At 60.4% G+C, this 22,434-nt stretch overlaps 1 protein-coding gene across 1 annotated transcript; it reads left to right on the top strand.

Moving 5' to 3' along the window:
- Positions 1-1,062: 1,062 nt before the first annotated feature.
- Positions 1,063-21,948, top strand: ATP8B3 (ATPase phospholipid transporting 8B3). The gene is made up of 28 exons (XM_032092337.1): positions 1,063-1,148; positions 5,049-5,123; positions 5,641-5,732; positions 6,360-6,473; positions 7,426-7,524; positions 7,935-7,996; positions 8,566-8,638; positions 8,780-8,850; positions 9,325-9,407; positions 9,894-10,052; positions 10,505-10,593; positions 11,177-11,370; positions 12,061-12,269; positions 13,577-13,611; positions 13,968-14,124; positions 14,814-15,002; positions 15,441-15,553; positions 15,934-16,098; positions 16,395-16,506; positions 16,755-16,830; positions 17,235-17,373; positions 17,801-18,068; positions 18,543-18,766; positions 19,337-19,420; positions 19,803-20,042; positions 20,243-20,381; positions 20,629-20,759; positions 21,547-21,948. Exons 2-28 carry the CDS (start codon positions 5,069-5,071, stop codon positions 21,946-21,948), a joined length of 3,774 nt encoding a protein of 1,257 aa, XP_031948228.1. The 5' UTR covers positions 1,063-1,148; positions 5,049-5,068.
- Positions 21,949-22,434: the final 486 nt, after the last annotated feature.

Genomic DNA, 22,434 nt, shown 5'->3' with positions numbered 1-22,434 from the left:
CCCTCTTTGTCAGGATGGGAATGTGCCCAAATCTGCCCCCACTGCAGGGCAGATGTCAGTGTCAGCCGCAGAGGGAGCATGGGGACATACAAGGGAACGTGGGGAGTGTATGGGGACATGGGGACACACGTGGGGACACCGGGACATGTCCAGGGACATGGGGACAGGGGGATGTGAGGACATGTAAAGGGACACAGGCACATGAGGATGTGTAGGGACACAGGGACGTGTATGGGGACGTGGGCACACTCAGGAGAACACAAAGACACATACGTGGACTGGGGACATGTGTAGGGACATGGGGACACGTATGGGGACATGGGGACACAGGGACGCAGCAGGCACCGCTCATGGAGCTCGCAGGAGCCGCTCCCGGCTGCGCAGTAAATGCTTTATGGACTGTGGGGCCGGCGCTGGGCGATCGCCTCCGGCTCTCTGCGGTTAATTGCGGGCAGTAATTAACGTAATGACGGCCATCGCAGGACCACTGCGGGTGTGCAGGATGAGTGCGGGGTGGACACCAGGCTCTGGCCTCATTAGCTGCCGTCACTAACGAGGTGGCCTCTGTTCCCAGCTGGGTCTGCAGTCCCGGTGCTGGCACCGCCCGGAGGTGCCGGGGCTCCTTTGTGCCTTCGGCCTCCTCTTCCTCGCTGTCCCCTCCTCCCGCCTTCCTCGGTCCCCAGGGCCCGGCCCAAACCCCCCGAGCTGCTGCCTCACCCCGGGGGGCTCTGGGGGGGCCTGGTGATCCCCAGTGGCACCAGTCCAGCCCCGGGGCTGCCCAAATCTGCCCCGGGAATGGATGTTCGTGCCCACCCTGCCCTGGCATCCAGTCTGGGACCACCTGCATCTCCTCTGGGATGGTGGCAGGGACACCCTGACCGTGTCACCGTGTGCCGGAGCCCGGACGGATCGCACGGGAACGGCTCCTGCAGCAGCAGCCGGGCAAATCCGAGCAGGGGAGCGGAGCGGGGGCGCCCGGCCGCGGGCAGGGCCGGGCAGGAGGGGAGGCGGGCAGGTCCCCGCGGAGGTGTGGCATGGGCTGTCCCCGCGGTCCCGCGTGGGGCAGGACGGGTGGCAGCAGTCCCGCTCGCGGCGGAGGTGGCAGGAGCTCGGCGCTGCCCGGGGCTGTCGCTGGGCATCGGTGCAAGGTACGGGGACCCCGAGCGGAGCGTGGCACGGTGACAGCCACCCACCCCGGCTGGGACAGCGGGGGCTGCGGGGGGACATGGCTGGCGGGTCCCGTGGGGTGTCCGGGGAGCTGCATCTCCCCCCGGGAGGAGCGGGGTGCCAGGGCAGCCCCTCGGCCGATGGTGCCCCGGGGATGCCGGGCACGGAGGGGCGCTTGGGGATGGCGGAGCCGCCTTTTCACCTGCAACCGCATCAAAGCAGCTGGAAAATAGGGCGAGGGGAGGGAAACTCATAGCTCGGGCACGTCCTGAGAGCTGGGGAAATAACCCTGGAGAGGCTTTAAGGATCCACTCGGCCGGAGCGCGGGGGCGTTTCCGGCGTGCCGGGGACGGGAGGTGACACCCACCCACCCGCTCAGCCCGTCCTGGGCCGCTGGCACTGTCGCCTGTCGTGATGGGTGATGCGGGCTGGCCCGGGGGCGATGCCGCAGCGGGGTTGGCGCTGGAGGCGTCGCCGGGGTGGCTCTGGCTGGGGTCCCACTGGGACACTGGGATCAGGGAAACAACAGCAGCACTCACGGGGAGGGTGACAGGACCGAGTGCCAGCCCCGGGAGGGGGACAAGGGTCAGGCTGGTCCTGTCCCCGCCAGTTTTCGCCCGGGAAGGAGCAGGAGGGCACAGAGGTGACCGGGAACCCCCAGCTGTGGGCACTGCCTGTGCCGGACCTGCCGGGCGCTCCCAGGGAACGCGGCACTCCCGCACCGACTCCTGCTCTGAGCAAGAGCTCGGCGCTGATCCGGTGATTTCAGGAACAAAACCTCCACAGAATTCCCGTGGCAGCGGTCGGATCAGCCAGGGACATAAATCTCCGCGTGTTTCACCACCCTGGGCCAAATCCTCGTGGCGCCGTGCCCGGTCCTCCTTAAACCTGACTTTTGTTCAGCCATGCAAACCTCCAATAGCCCAGAACGGCATTTTTGGGGTGAGAAAGCCCTGCTTTGGGGCTTCTCAGCAGCCGGCAGCACCACGGAGATGCTTTACAGCTGGAGACCTCAGGGGTGGGACGTTCCCTGCGGGGCAGGGCAGGGACCAGCTGGCTCATCCCAGGTGTTGATTTGGGGACATCCCATGAGTTAAGAACTCACTGCTGAGGTTTGGGGCCGTGGTCACAGGATGTCCTGTGCCTTTGGCCATCGCTAGCCTTCCCTGGCCCCCCAGGGAGCTCCGGGCTCGGGCTGGAACAGGGTTTGGCTGTCCAGGCTGTCCACCCGTGTGGCTGGGGCTGGCAGGGAGCCCTGGCACCCACTCCCAGCCTGTTCCCGCCTCCCCAAAGTGCACTTTTTATCTCTAATTACTGAGGCGATGAGTGAGCTTCGTTGAGAGCTTTCTTGGAACTGAGGTTTCTTGGATACGTCCTTGAAAATATTTTTCCAGTGCTTTGAATCACCTTTTTTCCCCCCTTTCCCCCTGCTCCAGGCCCTGGCAAGAGGCAGCATTCCTGGCTGCCTTTGCAGGGTGCTGAGCCCCGTGGAGTGTCCTGCCTGTGCCAGCTGCAGGTGCTTGATGAGCTGTGCTTTTGTTTGGCACCGACTGGGAGCAGGGATGCTCTGGAGCTGCCGAGGGGAGCACGGCTGGGGGGAGCAGTGATCCTGACTGGGCACAGGATGGATCAGCAGCTTCAGGCCTGATCCTGAGCGTGGTGGGGACCAGGATAACCACAAATAAAGGCAGGAATTCCAGCGTGTTGGTGAGGCTCAGGGCAGGGTCCAGCCCCGACGTTGCAGGTCTGGAAGCAGCAAGCCTGGGAAAGCACCTTGGCATTTCTCAGTGCCAGCCTCGCCTCAAATATCAGTGTCCTGGAGAGAGGAGCCAGGGCAGAAGATGCTTTGAGCCCCTGATCAGGGCCCTGAGGGCACAACCGGAGCTTACTGGCCCTGAGCAGCCGCACTGGGACCCCCCCACCCATCGCCCTGGGCTTGGGGAGCTCAGCCAGGGCTCAGTTCTAGACCGAGCCCCCGAAGGTGGGTCTGGCTCTGGCTTGGCCGCAATCCTGGGCCTTGCTGTGGGTCCTTGGCCTTGGAGGTGTCTTGTCCCAATGGATGGGCTGTGCCTCACCTCGGCCTTTGTCCCCTTTAGAATCCTGACGCTGGACTCCCAAGCCTGAATCGGGACCCCTGGAGCTTGACTGAGGCTGAGGCTCAGGGCTCATCCCGGCTGCCACCCTGGCCCTGCCCTGACCGCCCTCAGTTGGGGCCTTAGAAGGGGTTGGGAGGGACTTTAGAGCTCATCCCATCCACCTTCCACTGTCCCAAGCCCCGTCCAGCCTGGCCTTGGACACTGCCGGGGATGGGATCAGGGCAGGGATTGTCACCTCCAGCAGTCAAAGCAAGGGGCACTGCCTGGCTTCAAGGGCTGTGAGCAGGTGACTCAGTTTCCTCCATTCTGGGTTCCCTGAGGTCTCCTCTTGGATGTTCCCTATGGAGCAGCTGCCTCCATAGAGCCTGTATCCCTTGGCCTGTTCATGGTCTCTGAGGGATACCCCACATCCCTATCCCAGGGGAGCCCATCCCTCTGTTAGGAGGAGAGAGGGCGACGTGCCTGGCAGGAGCAGGAGATGGAGGGGTTTGGTGTCCCCCCTTTGTCCCTCTGCAATCAGATCCAGCCCTGTCTGTCTGCAGGGAGAGGTGTCCCCAGCTGGCAGCACCCTGGGGCAAGGACACAGGTGGGGGCACAGCAGGGAGGGAGGTGGGAGATTTGCATCTCTCCGAGTCAAATCCTATTTTGCCTAAATTAAGTGGGGGCAGCCAGTCTTGGCACCGTGGGCTTTCTGTATGGAAGAGATCTCATCCCTCCAGGGATCCACCTGCTCTTCCTGCTCCCTCCTACCTATGGGACAGATGGTAGCAGGAGCTTTGGGATGTAGCACGAGCATCCCACCACCCCCAGCAGCTCCCTGAAACCCTTCCTTCCTCTTCAGCCATGCTGTGAAAACAAAGAAAGCAACATTTGGAGCCCAAATTTGCCCAGAGCAGCTGTGGCTGCCCCTGGATCCCTGGCAGTGTCCAAGGCCAGGCTGGACATTGGGGCTTGGAGCAGCCTGGGACAGTGGGAGGTGTCCCTGCTCACGGGAGGGGGTGGAATGGGATGAGCTTTAAGGTCCCTTCCAACCCAAACCATTCCATTCTGGGATTGTGTGCTGAGCTCTTTTAGGATCCAAGCACAGTGACAGCACCAAGTCCTTGGTGGTAAAGAAGGATTTTGTGGATCAAAGCTTTTTTCAAGCTCTTGGCTGCAGGGGCTGAGGTGCTGTTGGTGTTTGGGGTCTCTTTCACCTGGAATGAGGATGGATGCCCAGCCAGTGGCATCCATGGTGAGTTGGGACAAACCAATACCCACGAGGAGCAGGAGAGAAGTTGAGACTTTGGGTAAAAGAATGGAAAAAGTGATCAAAGAAGTGAGATAAGAAATAACGGCAGGGGCTGACTTCTGGTGGGATTATTTAATAATAAGGTAATTAATACTTTATCCCTCACTGGCTCCTTTCATGTGAGGATCACAAAGCACTTCACAAACATTAATTAATCTTCCCCACCATCCCTGCAGGAAGGTCACGGAGCCACCGAGCGTGAGGGAAATCTTGTCATTGATGGAGCTGGCTGCTCTCCCGGCACGATGCGAACTCGGGTGGGATGGCAGGACAGGGAGAGCTCCAATTCCTCACCAATGACTGAAAATGATTTCCCATAACTTTCCCAGAGGGCAAAAATTGTCACAGGCAGCCGGGATGGGCGAAGGCTGCTTGGGAGAATGTCCCTCCCACGGGGTGTCCTGCCCGGGAGCCTTGGGAAGCTGGAGCATCCCAGTGGGATCACGCTGTCACCGCTCAGTGTTTCAAATGTCTGTGGTTGTCCTTGTCCCCAGGTCCTGGCAGTGGTGCCAGCATGGCTGAGCAGGACCCAGCCACAGGCTGCCCACGTGGGAAGCAGCAGCTGCCAGGTCAGTGTGCAGCGGGTGTGGTTTGGGGAATTTCCCTGGTTTCAGACAGCTCATGAGGAAGCCGAATGTGGGGCACGGTTGTGAGGGGGAAGAAGAAGATCTGGGGTGAGGATGGGCTGTCAGCTGGGGGCAGGTGTTGGGAACAGCACTGGGATGTTCCCAGCTCGGCAGGGTCTGCACTGGGACAGCACAAACGGAACTGGGAGAGGAATGACCGTGACCAGAACAGGCTGGGGGCTCATCCTGCACGTGGCCTGAGCCCAAGGAGTGACCCTGAGGCTCGGGGGGTGCGGGCAGCGCTCCTGAAGCTCTGGAATGTTCTGGTCTCCTGCTCTCTCTGTCCCCTGTCACTGACCCTGAGACCCAGCCCCGTCCCAGCTGTGCCTGCAGCTCTCAAGGTCCCCGTGCCCTTGGAAGGCCACCCCAGCAGTGACCATGGCAGGTCCTTGTGCCCGGGGGGGCCGAGGGCAGGGCCTGGCTGCCACGGGAACTGCTGGATGCCCACTTGCTTTTCCAGCTTTCACCTGGGAGGTGAGGGCCAACGACCGCGGCTACCACAGGCAGTTCAAGAAGAAATTTGCCTTCTGCCTGAGCAAGAGGAAATATTCGGTGAGCCAGGAGGGGCCTGGGCTTCCCTTCCCCAACCCCTCACCCCGGAGCCGGTGGTGGCTGCGGGGGCACGGCAGAGATGCTCCAGAGGGGTCTCCAGAGGGGTGGAGAGTCACACACACAATCCCCAGGGAGGAGAAGCACTGCTCCCTCCCTGCCTGGTGCCCCCCAGAGCTGTCAGAGAAGGAGCAGAGCTGTGGGAAGTGTTTTAGGCTGGTGGTCTAATCAAGAGAAAGATTTTTCAAAATGTGTTGAGGCAGCAAAACCAGATTTTTTTTTTTTTTTTTGCTGCTAAATACCATGGAGGTCAGTTAGCTGGGGTTCAGATCACAGAATCACTGAATATCCTGAGCTGGAATGCACCCACAAGGACCCAAGGGCCCAACTCTTGCTGAATGGCCCATATGGGGAGCAAACCCACAAGTGAATGATTTTGTTCTCAATTTTACATGGCCCTTGGACCCGATAAATCCCTCTCTTCCCTTATGGCTTTGATAATTTTTTTGAGGCATCTCTTGTGCTGTGAAAAATCCTAAAACCACCAGAATGTTTTGGCACTTGCAGAGCAGGTCCCTGATTTCCCACAGTTGACCCTGGCAGTGGCTGTGACTCCCCTCTCCTCCGCAGGGCAATGCCATCAGGACAGCCAAGTACAACCTCCTCACCTTCCTGCCCCTCAACCTCTACGAGCAGTTCCACCGCATGGCCAACGTCTACTTCGTCTTCGTCATCCTCCTCCAGGTGGGGTGGGCACCACGGGAACACCGAGTGTGAGCCAGGGGTTTGCCCAAGGAGGCTTCTCTGGAGTTCAGAGAAGTCAGGCTAAAAGGTTTCCCAGGATGTGGCTTTTCCGTGGTGTTTGGGGTCTTTTGGGAGCTCGGAGGGGTTTAACCTGTGTTAGGTGTGGTTGCTTTAAATTAAAGTCTCCCAGCATCAGGAGCACGGGGAGCTGCTGGAGCCACTCCAGAGGAGGCCACGGAGCTGCTGCAGGGCTGGAGCCCCTCTGCTCTGGAGCCAGGCTGGGAGAGCTGCGGGTGCTCACCTGGAGAGGAGAAGGCTCCAGGGAGAGCTCCGAGCCCCTTGCAGGGCCTAAAGGGGCTCCAGGAGAGCTGCAGAGGGACTGGGGACAAGGCATGGAGGGCCAGGAGCCAGGGAATGGCTTCCCAGTGCCAGAGGGCAGGGCTGGATGGGATCTTGGGCAGGAATTGTTCCCTGGGAGGGTGGGCAGGCCCTGGCACAGGGTGCCCAGAGCAGCTGGGGCTGCCCCTGGATCCCTGGCAGTGCCCAAGGCCAGGCTGGACATTGGGGCTTGGAGTATCCTGTGACAGTGGAAGGTGTCCCTGCCCATGGCAGGGGTGGCACTGGATGGGCTTTGAGGTCCCTCCCAACCCAAACCATTCCATGATTCTATAAAATGGGTTTGGTTTGCCATGTAGGCGAAGCTCACACTGACCACACAAAACCAGAAATTCATCCCTCCAAATGCAGAGGCCCAGGAGCATTTCACACCTCAAGAAGAGGTGGAAGCCCAGCAGAACAGGCGTCTGTAGCAGAGGTGTTGATTTGATGATTCTGAGATGGGTTCCGGCCACCCTCAGGCGCTGGCTGGGGAGCGAGGGCATCACTCAGTCCCCTCAAGTGTCCCAAGGCGGGGTAGGACTTGTGTCAGTGGTGTAAAATTCTCCTTCTCTAGACCTTCCCTGAGATCTCCACGCTGCCCTGGTACACTCTGCTGTTCCCCCTGAGCTGCCTTCTCATCATCCGGGGGCTGCGAGACCTCATCGATGACATTGTGAGTGAGGGGGTGGCCCTGGGCGACACGGCAGGAAGGGGCCCTTTGCTGTGAGCTGAACTTTGGAGCTCAGGAGCTGCTGTCACCCATCAGCCCTGAGCTATCATCTCCACCACATCCACTTTTCTTTTAGTTTCCCTTGGGAAAGATGTGGCTGCTTTCCTTGGGGTCTAAACCCCCACTTCTGCCATCTTTTAACACCTTGACCACTGGCTGTAGTGCTGAGTTGGTCCCCAGAAATACCTGGGGGGGAATTCAGCCTCTTTATTCATCAGAACACATCTCCCCGTGGCTCAGAACGCCGGTCTGGGGCTGAGGAGGGAGGTTGGTGCTGTTAAGGGGGTGGTTTTTGTGGGACAGGACAGCCTGGCATGGCCCATCCTTGGCCTCTCTGTCTCTCCTCCATGCAGGGTCGTCACCAGAGTGACAGGAACATCAACAGCAGGCCGTGTGAGATCCTGGCAGGGACGAGGTGAGGGGCTTTGGGAAGCTCTGGCCGTGTTTTCCACACCCGTGTGGAACAATGGAGCAGCTGAAGTGCTGAGAATCCTTGAGCAGCTGAGAAGGGGTTTGGTGGGACTGTCCCGGGCTCTGCAAACTCCCATCACCTCCCAAAATGTGCCACAGGTTCTCCTGTAGGATTGGTGACATTCCAGTCACGGGCAGCAGGATTACAAAAGGCCCAGTTTGCTGTGGTGTGCCGGGGGAGGCTTTCCTTGGCCACGGAATTCCTCTGGGGCATCAAATCCAGCCCATGGGGCCGTGTCCCCGCTCAGCACTGGGCCAGGGAAGGATGAGCTTTTCCCACCTGTGGCCAGGGTGCCGAAAGTCCCTGTCACCTGTAGGTACAGGGACATGGATGTGGCACACGGGTCCTGTGCCACCCTCGGTGCTCAGCCCTCTGGAGGCCACCACAGTGGCACAGCAATCTGGAGGCCCAAATCCTACAGGAATTTGGGACAGACACGGGCTGAAATACCCCCAGCCCCCACTCCCACTGCTCTGCAGGGACAAAAAGCTGTCCCCTGAATCCCCCTGCAGCTTCCGCTGGCAGAAGTGGCGCGACATCTGCGTCGGGGACATTGTCCGGCTGCACAAGGACAGCGTCGTCCCGGTGAGCGGTGCCCGGAGCTGGCTGTGCCCAGGGCTGGCTGTGCCCAGGGCTGGCTGTGCCCGGGGCTGGCTATGCCCCAGGCAGGGCTTGGTGACCAGGGGCTCATGCAGGTGCTCTCTGCCCCCTTTTTTGCTCCTCAAGGCTGACCTGCTCCTGCTGCGCAGCTCCGAGCCCAGCAGCCTGTGCTATGTGGAGACTGCCGACATTGATGGGTGAGGACGGGGACAGGGACAGGGACAGGGACCCCTCTGGCTGTGGGGGGACAGGGGCAGAGGCCGGAGACCCTGGTCTTGGGGGCCCCCCACCGCTGGGAGGGTTCAGCAGAAACCACAGGGTGTGGGAGATCCTCCAAAACCCCAAACCTGCAGACAGCCCAGAAATGGGGATTTGAGCCCCAGATTTTGAAAATGGGAGTCCAAAAGCTCTGGCGAGGCTTCCACAGAGCACCTGGCAACCTCCGGCCAGAGTCTCCATTTCCCAGCCCATCCTCCTGTGCAGGATGATTTAATGGCAGGGCCCTTGGGCCAGGGCTCTTCCTGTGCCAGTGCTCCGTGTGTGGCACCACAGGTCCCTCCCTGGTGTTCCACTGCCACCACTCGTGCGATCACCTGGTAATTCATGGCTATGAACAGCTCTGTCACCCCACGGGGTTGTTTTATTTCCCCTTCCCTGGCTCTTGCTCACAGGGAAACAAACCTGAAGTTCAGACAGGCCCTTCTGGTCACCCACCAGGAGCTGGGCAGCGAGGAGAGCATGGCTGCCTTCGATGGTGAGTCCGCTGGGTGGGGGGCATGTGGCCAATGCCACTGGGATGGGATGGATTCACCTTGGGAGTTCTCTGATCCCCTGTCGCCATCAGCCCAACAAGAGGCTGGCAGCCCAAGGCCTCGTGTGGAGGCACTTCCCATCTCTGCCGCGATGGATCCACCGGGGTTGGGCACCTTCCCCCTGCCCTGGAGCTGGATTTTCCCACTGGAACCAAGCCCTGGTTCCCAAACCTGAGCTCAGCCCCTGCTGCTCCTGCACAGGGTGCGGAACTCCCTTCTCCAAAGCCTTGGGGATGAAGGGGGTTGTGTTTGTACCTTCTCCAGTGAGGTTCCTACACTGACCAACCTCCCAGTGCCTCCATGGCCCTCAACCCAAGCCACCCAAATCCCACCCTGAATCTCCCGAGAGGCCCCACTTTGGGGGGGACATGTGGGGCTGAGAGGGGGCGAGGGAGGTTCTCTCTCGCCCCTGCCCTTCCCCGTGCCAGGGCGAGTGACGTGCGAGGAGCCCAACAGCCGCATGCACACCTTCACGGGCACCCTGCGGTGGCGGGGCCGCACCCACGCCCTGGACATCGACCGGCTCCTGCTGCGGGGCTGCCGCGTCCGCAACACCGCGCTCTGCTACGGCCTGGTGCTCTACGCAGGCGAGTGTCCCTGCCCGGGCAGGAAGGGCAGGAATTGCCTGGCATCACGGGGGTTTTAAGCTGCCCAAGCCGTTCCCAGCTGGCACAAGGTGGTGGAGGAGCTGCCGCGGTGTGTTCCTGATGGTGTTGGGGTCACTGGTGGGAGGTGAGGTGGTGCCAAACCTCTCCTCAGCCCAGGGTATCTGCCAGCTGCACCTCATCCTGGATCCAACCCACCCAGGGCAGCTCAGGGCTGGGCTGTGGGGAGCTGTGGGAGAGGGAGGGTGAGATCTGATGTGAACATCATGTTTTGGAGCGTGCAGCCACGGCTCGATGGATGCTGATGGAGGGAAGGGCTCCTCTGGACTCTTCAGGGCAGGGGAGGTGTCATTATGGAGGGGAGCAGCCTCACTGAGCTGCAGCTGAGCCTTCTGGGGACTTGCATTTTTACTTTGGAAATGTTTCTTGCCCAGGGTTTGATTCCAAAATTATGAGGAACTGTGGAAAGATCAAGAGGAAGAAGACCAAGCTGGACCACATGATGGACCGGCTGGTGGTCGTGGTGGGTGTGGTGCAAACACCTCTGCCCAGCTCCTGGGGTGGCTCACAGGGCTCCTCATGAGAGGCCTCCTGCTTGGGTGGTGCTGATTTTCTTCATCCTGCAATATTTGGCCCAAAATACCTTGGGTTTAACATGTTCAGAGAATCAGAGAATCCCAGAGCAGTTTGGTTTGAAAGGGACTTTAAAGCCCATCCAGTGCCACCCCTGCCATGGGCAGGGACACCTCCCACTGTCCCAGGCTGCTCCAAGCCCCAATGTCCAGCCTGGCCTTGGACACTGCCAGGGATCCAGGGGCAGCCCCAGCTGCTCTGGGCACCCTGTGCCAGGGCCTCACCACCCTGCCAGGGAACAATTCCTGCCCAAGATCCCATCCAGCCCTGCCCTCTGGCACTGGGAAGCCATTCCCTGGCTCCTGTCCCTCCATGCCTTGTCCCCAGTCCCTCTGCAGCCCTCCTGGAGACCCTTTAGGCACTGGAGGGGGCTCTAAAGTCTCTTTGGAGCCTTCTAGAGAAGAGTCTGGTGGGCTCTGTGATCCTGGGACTTTCTCATCTTGGGACCTTCTCATCCTGGCTTCCCACCCCAGATCTTTCTGGTGCTGTTATTGACGTCCCTGGGCCTCGCTGTCGCCTCTGGGTTCTGGGCCAGGACATTCCAGGAGAAGCACAGCTACCTGGCTGCCCTCTACAAGCACACAACCCCTGCCCAGCAGGCCTTCCTCAACTTCTGGGGCTTCACCATCCTCCTGAGCATCATCATTCCCATGTCCATGTACATAACGTAAGGACCACGGAGCTTGGAAGGGATCAGCGCTCAGCACCCGCCCCCTGCCCATGCCCCTCACCTGGAACTGGGGTCACGGCCCCAAAATGGGGCTGCACCGAAGGTCAGGGTGTGGCCAAGGTCATTCCCAGGTGCTCTCTTAGCTGGGAGAGGGGAGGGATGGATGGGGTGTGTATCCTACAAACACCAAGGACGTGCTCTGAGATCTTCCCAGGGGAAAAGCAGAGCAGGGATCCAAGCCCCGTGCTGGTGTTGGGCATTGTGGGCAGGCTGAGGGTGGCTCTGAGGAAGGTGCTGCTCCCCAGGAGCAGGATCTGGGATATTCCTGTGCTTCCTGTGGACAGCAGCGGGGTGGGGAGGAGAAAGACACAGCTGCCCTGTGCAGGCAACAATCACAATTTGTGTTGGAAAAAGCTGTTTCCAAACTTTGGACCCTTCACTGGACCTCCAGGTCTGTGAATTTGGTCACCAAGGGCCAGAATTCCAGAGGGGACCCAGTGGGTGATGAGCCTTTTGGAAGCCTGGCCACAAGCAATGAAAACTCTCTGGCCCCCCCCCAAGCCCAGAGCAGTAGGATCAAGGTGGGGAGCTCCTCCTGCCTCTCCTTCCTGTGCCAGGTGCCCGGTGCCCCTGGGCTGTGAGGAACACCACCTCCTTCTCCCTGTTTTCTCCTCCTGGACTCCTTAGGCTTGAATTCATCTACCTGCTGAACAGCTGTTTTATTAACTGGGATCTGGAGATGTATTACGGTGCCAAGGACATTCCAGCCGAGGCCAGGAGCACCAGCCTCAGTGACCAGCTGGGCCAGGTCGAGTACATCTTCTCGGACAAGACGGGCACCCTGACACAGAACATCATGAGCTTCAAGAAATGCTGCGTCAATGGGACCATCTATGGTAACCCGGGCTGGGATAAGTTTGTAGAGGATCAGGTGAACCTGGAGCTGGTTCTTTCCACTCCTCCTGGCTTGCCAGGGTGCTTGGGACAGGTGGATTGGTGTTGGGTTGGTGCTGTAGGAATTCTCCTTGTCCTCATCCCCCACGTTTTTGGGGCGTTGCCACCCCTGAGGTCCCTCTGGTCTGGTGTTCCCAGCACACGGAGCCAGGGCACGGTCCTGGCCTCCAGCATGGGAGAGGTTTGGTGGCCCAAACTCAGCTGAGATCAGCAAAGTTTTCCCTGATAAAAAAGGGAGCCTGGGGCAGGACCCTGGGGCAGCTGCACCACGTGCGGTGTGGGTGAGCTGGATCCCGCCTGGACTCCTGAGCTGATGCTGGCCCAGGCAGGGGAGTAACGGGAGAGGGGCCAGGGGAGCCCGTGGATTTCTGTTTCCTCTTAAGGTCTTGTAGAGAAGGAGGAGCTGTTGCTTTTCTTCTTTGCGTCGTTTTCTGGGGAATCTCCAGCTCGGTTTCCAAATCTGGGAAACTTTGGGGCTTTCAGGCGACCTGTGGAGGAGGCGAGGAACTTATCATTGTCCTTAGGTTGTTTAATTAGAGTGAACATATGTAATTGCTCTTTGCTTTTTTGGGTTTGGGGTTTTTTTATTTGTCTGTTTGGGGTTTTTGGGGGTTTTTTTTACATTTTTTTTACATTTAAAAAAACTGTTATTTTTAATTATTCTGCTTGATTTTCCCCATAAAACCTTGAAAATTGCCAAGTCCTTCCTCTTCTCAGTGCTGTACTTGCTCCAGCTCTTGGCTCACTTTGGGATTAGTCATGATGCTAAATTAGTGAAACTCAACATGCAGGGCAGGCCCAAGCTTTAGCATGGAGCTCTGTTTCCCTGAGATAAGCATCATGTGCTTGAGACAAATGGACAGTGGTAAAAGCAAAAAGGAGGGCCAAAAAAACCTCACAAAGCTTTTAAGCAGGAACAAACCAAATTTTCCCTGCCTGGTGCAGCACATTCCGCCTCTGCGGAGCAGCCTCACCCTAATCCCAGCAAGTCTTTGGCCAAATGCAGAATCTCCCAGGAAATGCAGGTGAAAGTAGCCCTGAATTTTTAACATTAAAATCATGGTGAAAATCTGAACAAAAAGCCAAAAAAGTGAGGCCTGGATATCCCAGTGGGGTCTGACACTGAGGAGATGCTGAATTGGTGACTTTTGGCCATTTTTTTGGCCAGCAGGAGCACGAGTCCCTCCAGAGAAGCTGCTCCAAGTCCCCTGCCAGCCCTCTATTAACTGGGTTGTTTTTATTTTGGCAGGTCCAGGCACAGGCCACGAGAACAAACAGCCACCGGTGCGTAAGTCCCCCCTCCCACGTGCCACAGGGCTGTCACTGGTGGCCCAGCCTGGTGCTGAGGAGCTCAGCTGGCTCCCAGCGGGGTCCAGGCTCTCAGAGGGGCCTGCCGAGTTTGCCCCTCCTCAGCTGCCATTAAGGACAGGGGAACCAGGGTTATAAAATAATGCAGTTCTGATTTTTCGGGATTTTTCATTCCCACCCCCTTGGCGTGGGCAGTGCAGAGCTGGGCTCAGCCTCTGCCCTGGGTCCGTGCCAGCAGAGTGCCACTGTGTCCCATCCCCGCTGCTCCTGAGGACACAGAGCCCCGTGCTCAGTCCCACCGGGCTCCTGCATCCTGCCTGTGCCTCTTGCAGGGCTCGGGGCTGAGCTGGGAGCACCCTGGCGAGCAGAAGTTGGATGTTTGCGATGTGGCGCTGCTGGAAGCCGCCCAGAGGGACGATGACCCGGTGCTGAGGGAGTTCCTGAGGCTGCTGGCCCTCTGCCACACCGTCATGGTGGAGGACAGGGGCGGTGGGTTGAGGTGCTGGGAGCGGGGCTGAGCTGCTCCTCAGGGCAGTGGGGCTGGGGTGGGGTTTGGCAGCGCCCAGCAAAGCTCAGCTGTGGGAAGCAGTGGGTGTGAGAGCCCAGGCGTGGCTCGTGCCACTGCCCCTGTGTCATGGATTTGTGTTTGGGGCTGTTTTAAAGCTCATGGGCGGCAATAGAAGCACAAGGGGGATAATCCTGTCTGGGACAAGGAGCAAAAGGGGTCATAGAATCCCAGAATAGTTTGGGCTTGAAGGCACCTCAAAGCCCATCCAGTGCCACCCCTGCCATGGGCAGGGACACCTCCCACTGTCCCAGGCTGCTCCAAGCCCCAATGTCCAGCCTGGCCTTGGGCACTGCCAGGGATCCAGGGGCAGCCACAGCTGCTCTGGGCACCCTGGGCCAGGGCCTGCCCACCCTCCCAGGGAACAATTCCTGCCCAAGATCCCATCCAGCCCTGCCCTCTGGCACTGGGAAGCCATTCCCCGTTCCCTGTCACCCCAGGCCCTTGCCCCAGGTCTCTCTCCAGATGAAACAAGCAGCACTGAGTTTCCCCAGCCTGGTAGCTCAGGCTTCAGGGTGTCACAGCTGCTGCTGGGTAAGAACGGGGTGTTTCAGCTGTTCCAGTGTGGTTTGGCTGGGAATCCCTGTGTGCAATTCCTACCCCTCTCCTGCAGACCAGCTGGTTTACCAGGCAGCTTCCCCAGATGAGGAGGCGCTGGTGTTGGCAGCCAAGAACTTGGGCTACGTCTTCCTGGCCCGGACACAGGACACCATCACCATCAGGGAGCTGGGCAGCACCAGGACCTATGAGCTGCTGGCCATGCTGGACTTCAACAGCGACCGCAAGAGGATGTCTGTGCTGGGTGAGTGATGGGGGCTGTCTCAGGGGGACCTCCAGGGTCCCTTCCGTGCTCAGCCCTATAAGGGATGGCACCGGGATGGCTGCAGGTGGCCACAACTGGCACCGGGCTCTTAAGGGTCATCCTGGTCATCCCTGTGGATTTGCTCACCCTTGGTGAAGGCAGCCAAAGAAGGGTTTGAGCAGCCAAGAGAGAGGAGGTAAATGCAGGGCTCAGAGGAGTTGTGTGAGGAACTGACAGTCCCTGAGGCCTGGTCCTGCCCCGTGGTGGTGCAGATCTGGGATATTCCTGTGCTTCCCATGGCCACAGATGGAAAAGCACCAGCGAGCCCTGTGGTGCCTTCTGGGGCTCAACAGGGGCCAGTGTGGCCGCTGTGCAGGGACGGCGATGAATGGGAGCCATCTCTGAGGGGACCTAAGGTGTCCTTCCCCTCCCTGCCAGTGCGAGACCCCCAGGGCACCATCCGGCTCTACACCAAGGGTGCCGACACCGTCATCCTGGACAGGCTGCGGAGGCGGGGGCCCAACGAGACCCTCACCGAGAGGGCGCTGGATGTGAGTCCCACACCAGCCCGGGGCGACAGGACTGCTCTCCCTCCTGCTGGCTTTGGGCTGGGTGTCCTGCAGTGCCCTGCTGCTCTTCCTCCCTCTGCATTAGGGATTTGGGTTCTGCCTTCTGCCCTAGGAGCCCCACCTGCATATGGGACAGGGGGTAAGAGGGCATGGAATCCACCTTCGGTGTTCTGCGTGGACCAGCTGCATCCGAGGATGCTCATGGGGATGCTCTAGGATGGGGGAAGGGAGTCAGAGCCCAGAGAGAGATGCCCAGGACCTGGAGTGTCTCTGGCTCTGCCCATGCCCGGCCTGGGGTGATCCCTGGTCCTGTGAGAGTGATCCTGGGGAGGGAGGAGAGTCCTGATGTCTCCTCCCTGCAGCGCTTTGCAGAGGAGACGCTGAGGACGCTGTGCGTGGCCAGCAGGGAGGTGAGCGAGGCCGAGTTCCGTGCCTGGAGCCAGAGGCACCGCGAGGCCACGGTGCTGCTGCAGGACCGCGCGCGGGAGCTGGACAGGCTCTACGAGGAGATGGAGCAGAACCTGCAGGTGGGATGGGGCCGGGGTCAGGAGGAGCTCTCTGTGCTCCAGAGGGCAGGCACGTGGGGTTTGGCTCTCCAGGATGAGGTGTGAGTGTCCAACCCAATGCCCATTCCCTGGGTGGGAGGACAGGAGGAGTTTTCCCCCAGGGTGACTTTGTGACGTGCCAGTGGACACCGGGGTGTTAAGCTGTAGCTGTCGAGTTGTGTCTACCCCCAGCAAGGGCTGCTGGTTGGATCCAGGGGTGATTCCCACCCCCGTATCCTGCCCTTCCCCATGCCATGACACCCCGTCACCCCCTCCAGCTGCTCGGGGCCACGGCCATCGAGGACAAGCTGCAAGACGGAGTCCCCGAGACCATCCAGCTGCTGAAACTGGGCAACATCAAAGTGTGGGTGCTGACAGGAGACAAACAAGGTCAGTGGGGGCACCCCTAGACCCCCCAACACATTTCAGCTTCTCCCCTAACCAGGACCAGAGAGGAGAAGGGCCGCTGGGGGTGGGCAGGAACTGATTCTGCTGCTCCCTTTACTCCCCAGTAGCAGCAGGGGAAACTGAGGCAGGGGAAGCAGCTGCTGCCCACCAAGGGCTCCTGGAGCCAAGGGCTGGGGGCTGCCCTGGGCTGGGGGGCAGCACCATGGCCCATTGACAGCTGGGTGTTGCAGAGACCGCAGTGAACATCGGCTACGCCTGCAGGCTGCTGATGGACGACATGGAGATCCTGGAGGAGAAGGAGGTCAGGTGAGGAATCGTCACCTCCTGGCTCAGGACACTGCTGCCCCTGCTGAGGACACCCGAGGGCAGAGGGGCCAGGGCAGGGTGGGCAGAGCTCAGCTCAGCCAGAGGTGCTTCTCCTTCCCTGTGCCAGCCTGGATGTCCATGGTCCTCCTCTGATGCTTTTCCAGGCCTCCCCACCTGTTTCTGCCCCCACACTCTTCCTTGGCAGGCTTTGACCAGAAAGGATTTCAGATTCTCTCCAGCCTCTAAACCAGGCTGATTTCTGTTATCAGTGAGCCTCCTCTTTGTCCCCCCTGTTCCCACCACAGTCCCATCTCCCTGGCTTTGAGATGACCAAGGCCCACTGTGGGTCTCACCAGCATTCCCAGTGTCCCCAGCTCATGTCCAACCCCCGCTTCCTCCCACAGTGAGATCCTCCAGGTTTACTGGGAGAGCAACAACAACCTCAGTGGCAGTGGGGACGCCTCGTGCAGCCGCCGCCTCTCCCAGCAGCGCCCAGAGGCTCCGTGCCACCAGAGAGCCATCATCGTCAGCGGGGACTTCCTGGTAAGGTGGCACCTGGATGTTGTTCTCTGCTCCCTGCCTGATGGTTGTTCCCACCCTGGCGGTATCAAAGTCCTGGGTGGTACCAGCACGTGTAGGACGTGGTGCTCCTCCTGCTGAAAGGTGGGAAAAAGCCCATTTGGGACTGGGGAACAAAGGGTGGAGAGGAGAACAACCTTGCACTGACCATTTGGTGTTGGGGGGCTTTGACCAAAGCTGCCCAGTGTTCTGGGGTGACGCGGGCTGGGTGACACAAGCTCTTGTGGTCATACTGGGACATGCTGGGCTCATACTGGGTCACAGCACCTGCTCTGTGATGAACTTGGAGAAAATCAGAGGCACTCTTTCGGAGCATTCACGAGCATTGTTGAGGAGCTGAGGGCTCTGAGGGCTATGGGTGAGGTCCCAACCACGTGTGCTCTCCCCCAAGGACAAAATCCTCCACACGGGAGAGGTGCTGAAGGAGGAGAAGGGGTGGCCATGGCGGTGGCTGTGCTGTGACAGGGCCGAGGCCTCACAGGACAGGGGAGGTCTGGTGGAGAAGGCCTTTGTAGAGCTGGCCACCAGCTGCCAGGCCATGATCTGCTGCAGGGTGACCCCCAAGCAGAAAGCCCTGATGGTGCAGCTGGTGAAGAAGCACAAGAAGGCCGTCACCTTGGCCATCGGGGATGGCGCCAACGATGTCAACATGATCAAAAGTGAGGCTCGGGCAGGGGGGGTTGGGGTCCAGTTGGTGTGTCCCACTGGTGATGGTGCTGCCCCGTTTGTCATCTCCACCACCTCAGCCTCCCCTTTGCGGTGAGGAGCTGGGAGGGGAAGCCCCAAACCTGTTCCCCACATTGCTGTGCTGGGAGGGGAGCGAGAGGCACAGGACAGGGACCAGTCCCAGACAAGTGCAGGGTGGCCCGTGTGCTTTTGGCATCTGGGATGAACCTTGATGAACCTTCAAACCCCAACGTGGGCAGCTGGCAGAGCTGTCCCTGCCCCTCCCAGCAGCCCTGACATGCAGCTGTGCCCTTGGCACACCACGCCTGGAATATCCAGGACATGGGATAGAGGGGGACGGTTCCCTTTGTCTGTCACTCCTGGATTCACATTCCTGGGGACAACCCACGGGGAAATCAAGCCCCCAGCTCGCCCTAAACCTCCCAACGTGCGTTTGCCACCCGCAGCCGCGGACATCGGGGTGGGCATCAGCGGGCTGGAGGGGCTGCAGGCCGTGCAGTGCAGCGACTACGCCCTGGCCCAGTTCTCCTTCCTGCAGCGCCTGCTGCTCGTCCACGGCCGCTGGAATTACCTGCGCATCTGCAAGTTCCTCCGCTACTTCTTCTACAAGACCTTCGCTGGCCTCCTGGGCCAGGTGTGGTTCGCTTTCCACAGCGGATTCACAGCTCAGGTGAGGGCTGCAGGGGTCACATCCATCCCGTGGACGTCTCTACACCAGAGTTACAACTCCCCCTGCTCAGGATCCCCTGCAGGGATCGTGCCTGGGACTGCCTGCAGGACACGTGTCCACATCGCCACCTCAGTCCCCTTTTCTCCCTTGCCAAGTCCAGTTTCTTGGGGTTGCCTGGCTGAGGCACAGCTGGTTATCTGCACCAGTTATCTGCTTTTCACCTGGCTGGACTGGGAAAAGCACCCTGGGGAAATTCGGGATCTCCTTGTGAGCTGCAGTTCAGCCTTGGACAGATGCAGGATCCCACGTGCATTGAGCTGGTTTCTTCCACAATGGGAGCTTTGATCCCAAGGGCCATCCTCAAGTGTGACTTGACCAGCACCGTGTGGGGCTCCAGCCTCCACCTCTGTCTGCAGCATGGCCCTACAGACAGTGTGGGGCTGATGCAGGGAATGGGGCAAGTCCATGGGGATTTCCATGTTTGGATCTGAGTGTCCTGGGGCCTGGGCATCCTTTGTGAGTCTTTCCAAAGCACCTCTGAGCTCACAGCTTCTCCCTGTTCCCTTCTAGCCTCTCTATGAGGGCTGGTTCCTTGCACTCTACAACATTTTCTACACTGCCTACCCTGTGCTGTCCGTGGGCCTTTTGGAGCAGGTACGGCTTCACCGGGCTCACCCAGCCCCGTGCCACCCTCGGCAGGTGGGAATCAGCCCGGCAGTCCCTGCACCCATCTGCACAGCCCTTGGTGCCAGGACACAAAGGCACAATCGGCAGCTCGGTGGGCATTTGGAGCTCACCCTCAGTCCTGGGGTGCCTGTCCCCCATCACCCCCGAGCCGCTGGGCAGAGGGACCCACACTGCGTGTGTCCATCTCTACTGCTGTCCCGGAGGGTGTGTGGGGTGGGGCGGCCCCATGCTGCTCCCCCAGTCCCTGCACCCTCTCTGGGATGCTCTCCCTCCCCTAATCCCTGCAGCCCGTGTGGGATTCTCTTCCTCTCCCAATCCTTGCATCCCCTCTGGGATGCTCTCCCGGCAGGACGTGAGTGCCAAGAAGAGCCTGGAGTTCCCTGAGCTCTACATGGTCGGGCAGCAGGACGAGCTCTTCAATTACCGCGTTTTTGGTGTCACCCTCCTGCACGGGGTGGGCACCTCTCTCATCAGCTTCTACGTCGCGCTCTGGGCCTTTGAAGACCACGTTGGCACCAAGGCTGTGGGCGACTACGAGTCCTTCTCTGTCACAGTGGCCCTGTCAGCCTTGCTGTCGGTCCTCGTGGAGGTGAGCACTGATCTGCTCTTCCTCATCCTGCCCCACAGCTGATCTTTAGGGTCCCTGGGCTCTGGCACTATCCCCCAGTGGCTTTATGGCTGGGGTTTGATCTCCCTGGGCTGGAGGAGGAATTTGGGAACAGCAGCTGAATGGACGAGGGTCACCACGGCTCTTGTGGGGCTCTGCCTCCTCTGCCCTTGTCCCCACAGATCGTCCTGGACACTAAGTACTGGACAGTGTTGTCCTTCCTGATGGTCACAGCCAGCCTGCTCCTCTACTGCCTCTTCTCCTTCCTGACCCAAAGTGTTGATGCCTTCAGGATAGCCCCCGCCATTTTCCGCTTCCCAGGTGAGGTGCCCCAGGGATCCTTCCCTTCCCTGCCCATGGTGCTAGGAGCTGTTTCCCATCCTGTAGATCATGTCCTCGTTGCCACTTCTCGATCTGCTGTCTTGACTTTGAACTCCAATTTAGGTGCCATCTCCTCTTTAGAGCCCCCAGCACCTTCCCGGGTAGGGGCCTGTCCCCCAGCACTTGTTCCCTCTGCCCCCTCCCCCTTCCCCACTCAAACATCACCCCCAGCTCCCTGTGTCGACAGATGCCAGCTGGAATGCCCTGACTGACCCCTATGTCCTGCTTGTGGTCCTGCTGTCCCTGGTGGTCAACACCCTCCCCTCGCTCACTGTCCACGCCTTCCGTGCCACCCTGGGCAGAGCCACCACCCAGCAGGTGAGGCCTGGGGGGCACCGGCAGGGGCGGGTCCTGCTTCCCACCGGTGTTGGTGTCTGGGATTGGTGATGGCAAGGGCAGGTTCCCCAGGAGCGTAGTGCTGGGACATGTCGCCTCTCCTTGGTGGCCCCACTCATGGTGGTCACTGGCACCCAGCTCTGACTCCAGGGGCTCTCCCCAAATTGTTCCACGGCCCAGCAGGGGGGCCTGGGCCAAGAGACCCAATTCAGCTCTTGGAGAGGGTCTGCCTTTGGCTGAAGTAAGAGTTGTCCTCCAGGACCCCCCAGCAGGGTCTGGGGTCTGGTGCAGGTCCCGGTGCCACTCCAGCCTTGGTGGAGCTCACCCCCATCAGGTTTGTGGTTCCAAAGAGTCCCAGGTGGAAGCAAGGGTTGGGATTGTGCTCCAGAGCTCTGGGAGCTTTGCAGACCCCTGGGAGAGTCCCCACGTTCCTCATCCCACCATGAAGTCATGGTGGAGCTGGGATCCAAACCCTGTCCTGCTGGAGGGTGTCCCTGTGTGTCCCACCTCGGGGTGAGGGCTTGCCTGGGAGGTGTCCACAGCCTGAGTGGGAGCAGGGGTTGACACTGTGCTCCAGAGCTCCAGGAGCTTTGCACGTCCCCGGGAGAATCCCCACATCTCTCATCCCCATGGAAAATCAGGTCACTGCAGAGCTGAGAGCCAAACCGGCTCCTGGTGGAGGTGCCCCTACGCTCCCTTCATGTCCCCCCTTGGGGTGAGGCCTCTCCTGGCAGGTGTCCCCAGCCCTGATGTCCCCGTGTCCTTGCAGAAGATCCACCTGAAGGCCAAGCGGGATCCCGAGCCCTCGGTGGAGCTGCGATCCCACGTCCCCCGCGGCTCCTTCCGCCGCCGCTCCAGCTACGCCTTCTCGCACCAGGAGGGCTACGGCGGCCTCATCAGCCGTGGGGCCAGCCTGCGGGGCCAGCCTGCGGGGGCCAGCCTGCGGGGGCCAGCCTGCGGGGGACAGCCTGCGGGGGCCAGCCTCGGGGGACAGCCTGCGGGGGACAGCCTGCGGGGGCCAGCCTGCGGGGGCCAGCCTGCGGGGGACAGCCTGCGGGGGACAGCCTCAGGGGCCAGCCTGCGTGCCCCGGCCACCCCCGGCACCGCCCCGGGTGCCCTGCGCCCCGAGGAGACCCCGGCTGTGTCCTCCCTGAGCTGCCCCTCGCTGTAGCTGCCCCGGCCATCAGCCTGCCACCCCGCTGGGACGGGGCAGGGCCAGCAGGGCACACAGCTGGCTGCTCCCCTCCTTTCAGGGGCCACCTTTAATGGTATTTGGTGGGTTTGCAGCCCCCGCGGTCGCAGAGGGGCTGGCCCAGCCTGGGGGAGCTGCTGCTGCAGGCGCTGAGCCCTGGGCTCAGTGTCCCCCCCAGCGTCCCCTGCAGTGGCTCCGTGTCCCCCTTTGCCACTGCCCGCTGCCACCAGGATTGTCCCCTCACCTTGTGAGCCCTGGCTGGCAGCCCAGCCCCCTTCCCTCTGCTGAGCCCTCGGAACCAGAGTTTCCCCCTGTGAGAGGCTCATCCCACCCAGGCTGGACCCACAGAAGCAATGCTGCTGACCCAGGCTCATTAACCCACCTGTGAATTAATTAAATGCCCCGATGGAGAGCAGCGGTGGGGCTGGGTGGGGGTGCAGACCCTCACCCCTGCTCATTCCCACC

The sequence above is a fragment of the Corvus moneduloides genome, chromosome 28, assembly GCF_009650955.1.
Source record: "Corvus moneduloides isolate bCorMon1 chromosome 28, bCorMon1.pri, whole genome shotgun sequence".
Lineage (NCBI taxonomy): Eukaryota > Metazoa > Chordata > Aves > Passeriformes > Corvidae > Corvus > Corvus moneduloides.
This window is presented reverse-complemented; position numbering and strand designations above follow the sequence as displayed.

Bases quoted from the DNA above. Each gene is read 5' to 3' on its own strand.
- ATP8B3 (XM_032092337.1), top strand. From the start codon at position 5,069: ATGGCTGAGCAGGACCCAGCCACAGGCTGCCCACGTGGGAAGCAGCAG. The intron at 8,639-8,779 runs GTGAGCGGTGCC...TTGCTCCTCAAG, and splicing joins ACAAGGACAGCGTCGTCCCG to GCTGACCTGCTCCTGCTGCG. The intron at 16,099-16,394 runs GTGGGATGGGGC...CACCCCCTCCAG, and splicing joins AGATGGAGCAGAACCTGCAG to CTGCTCGGGGCCACGGCCAT.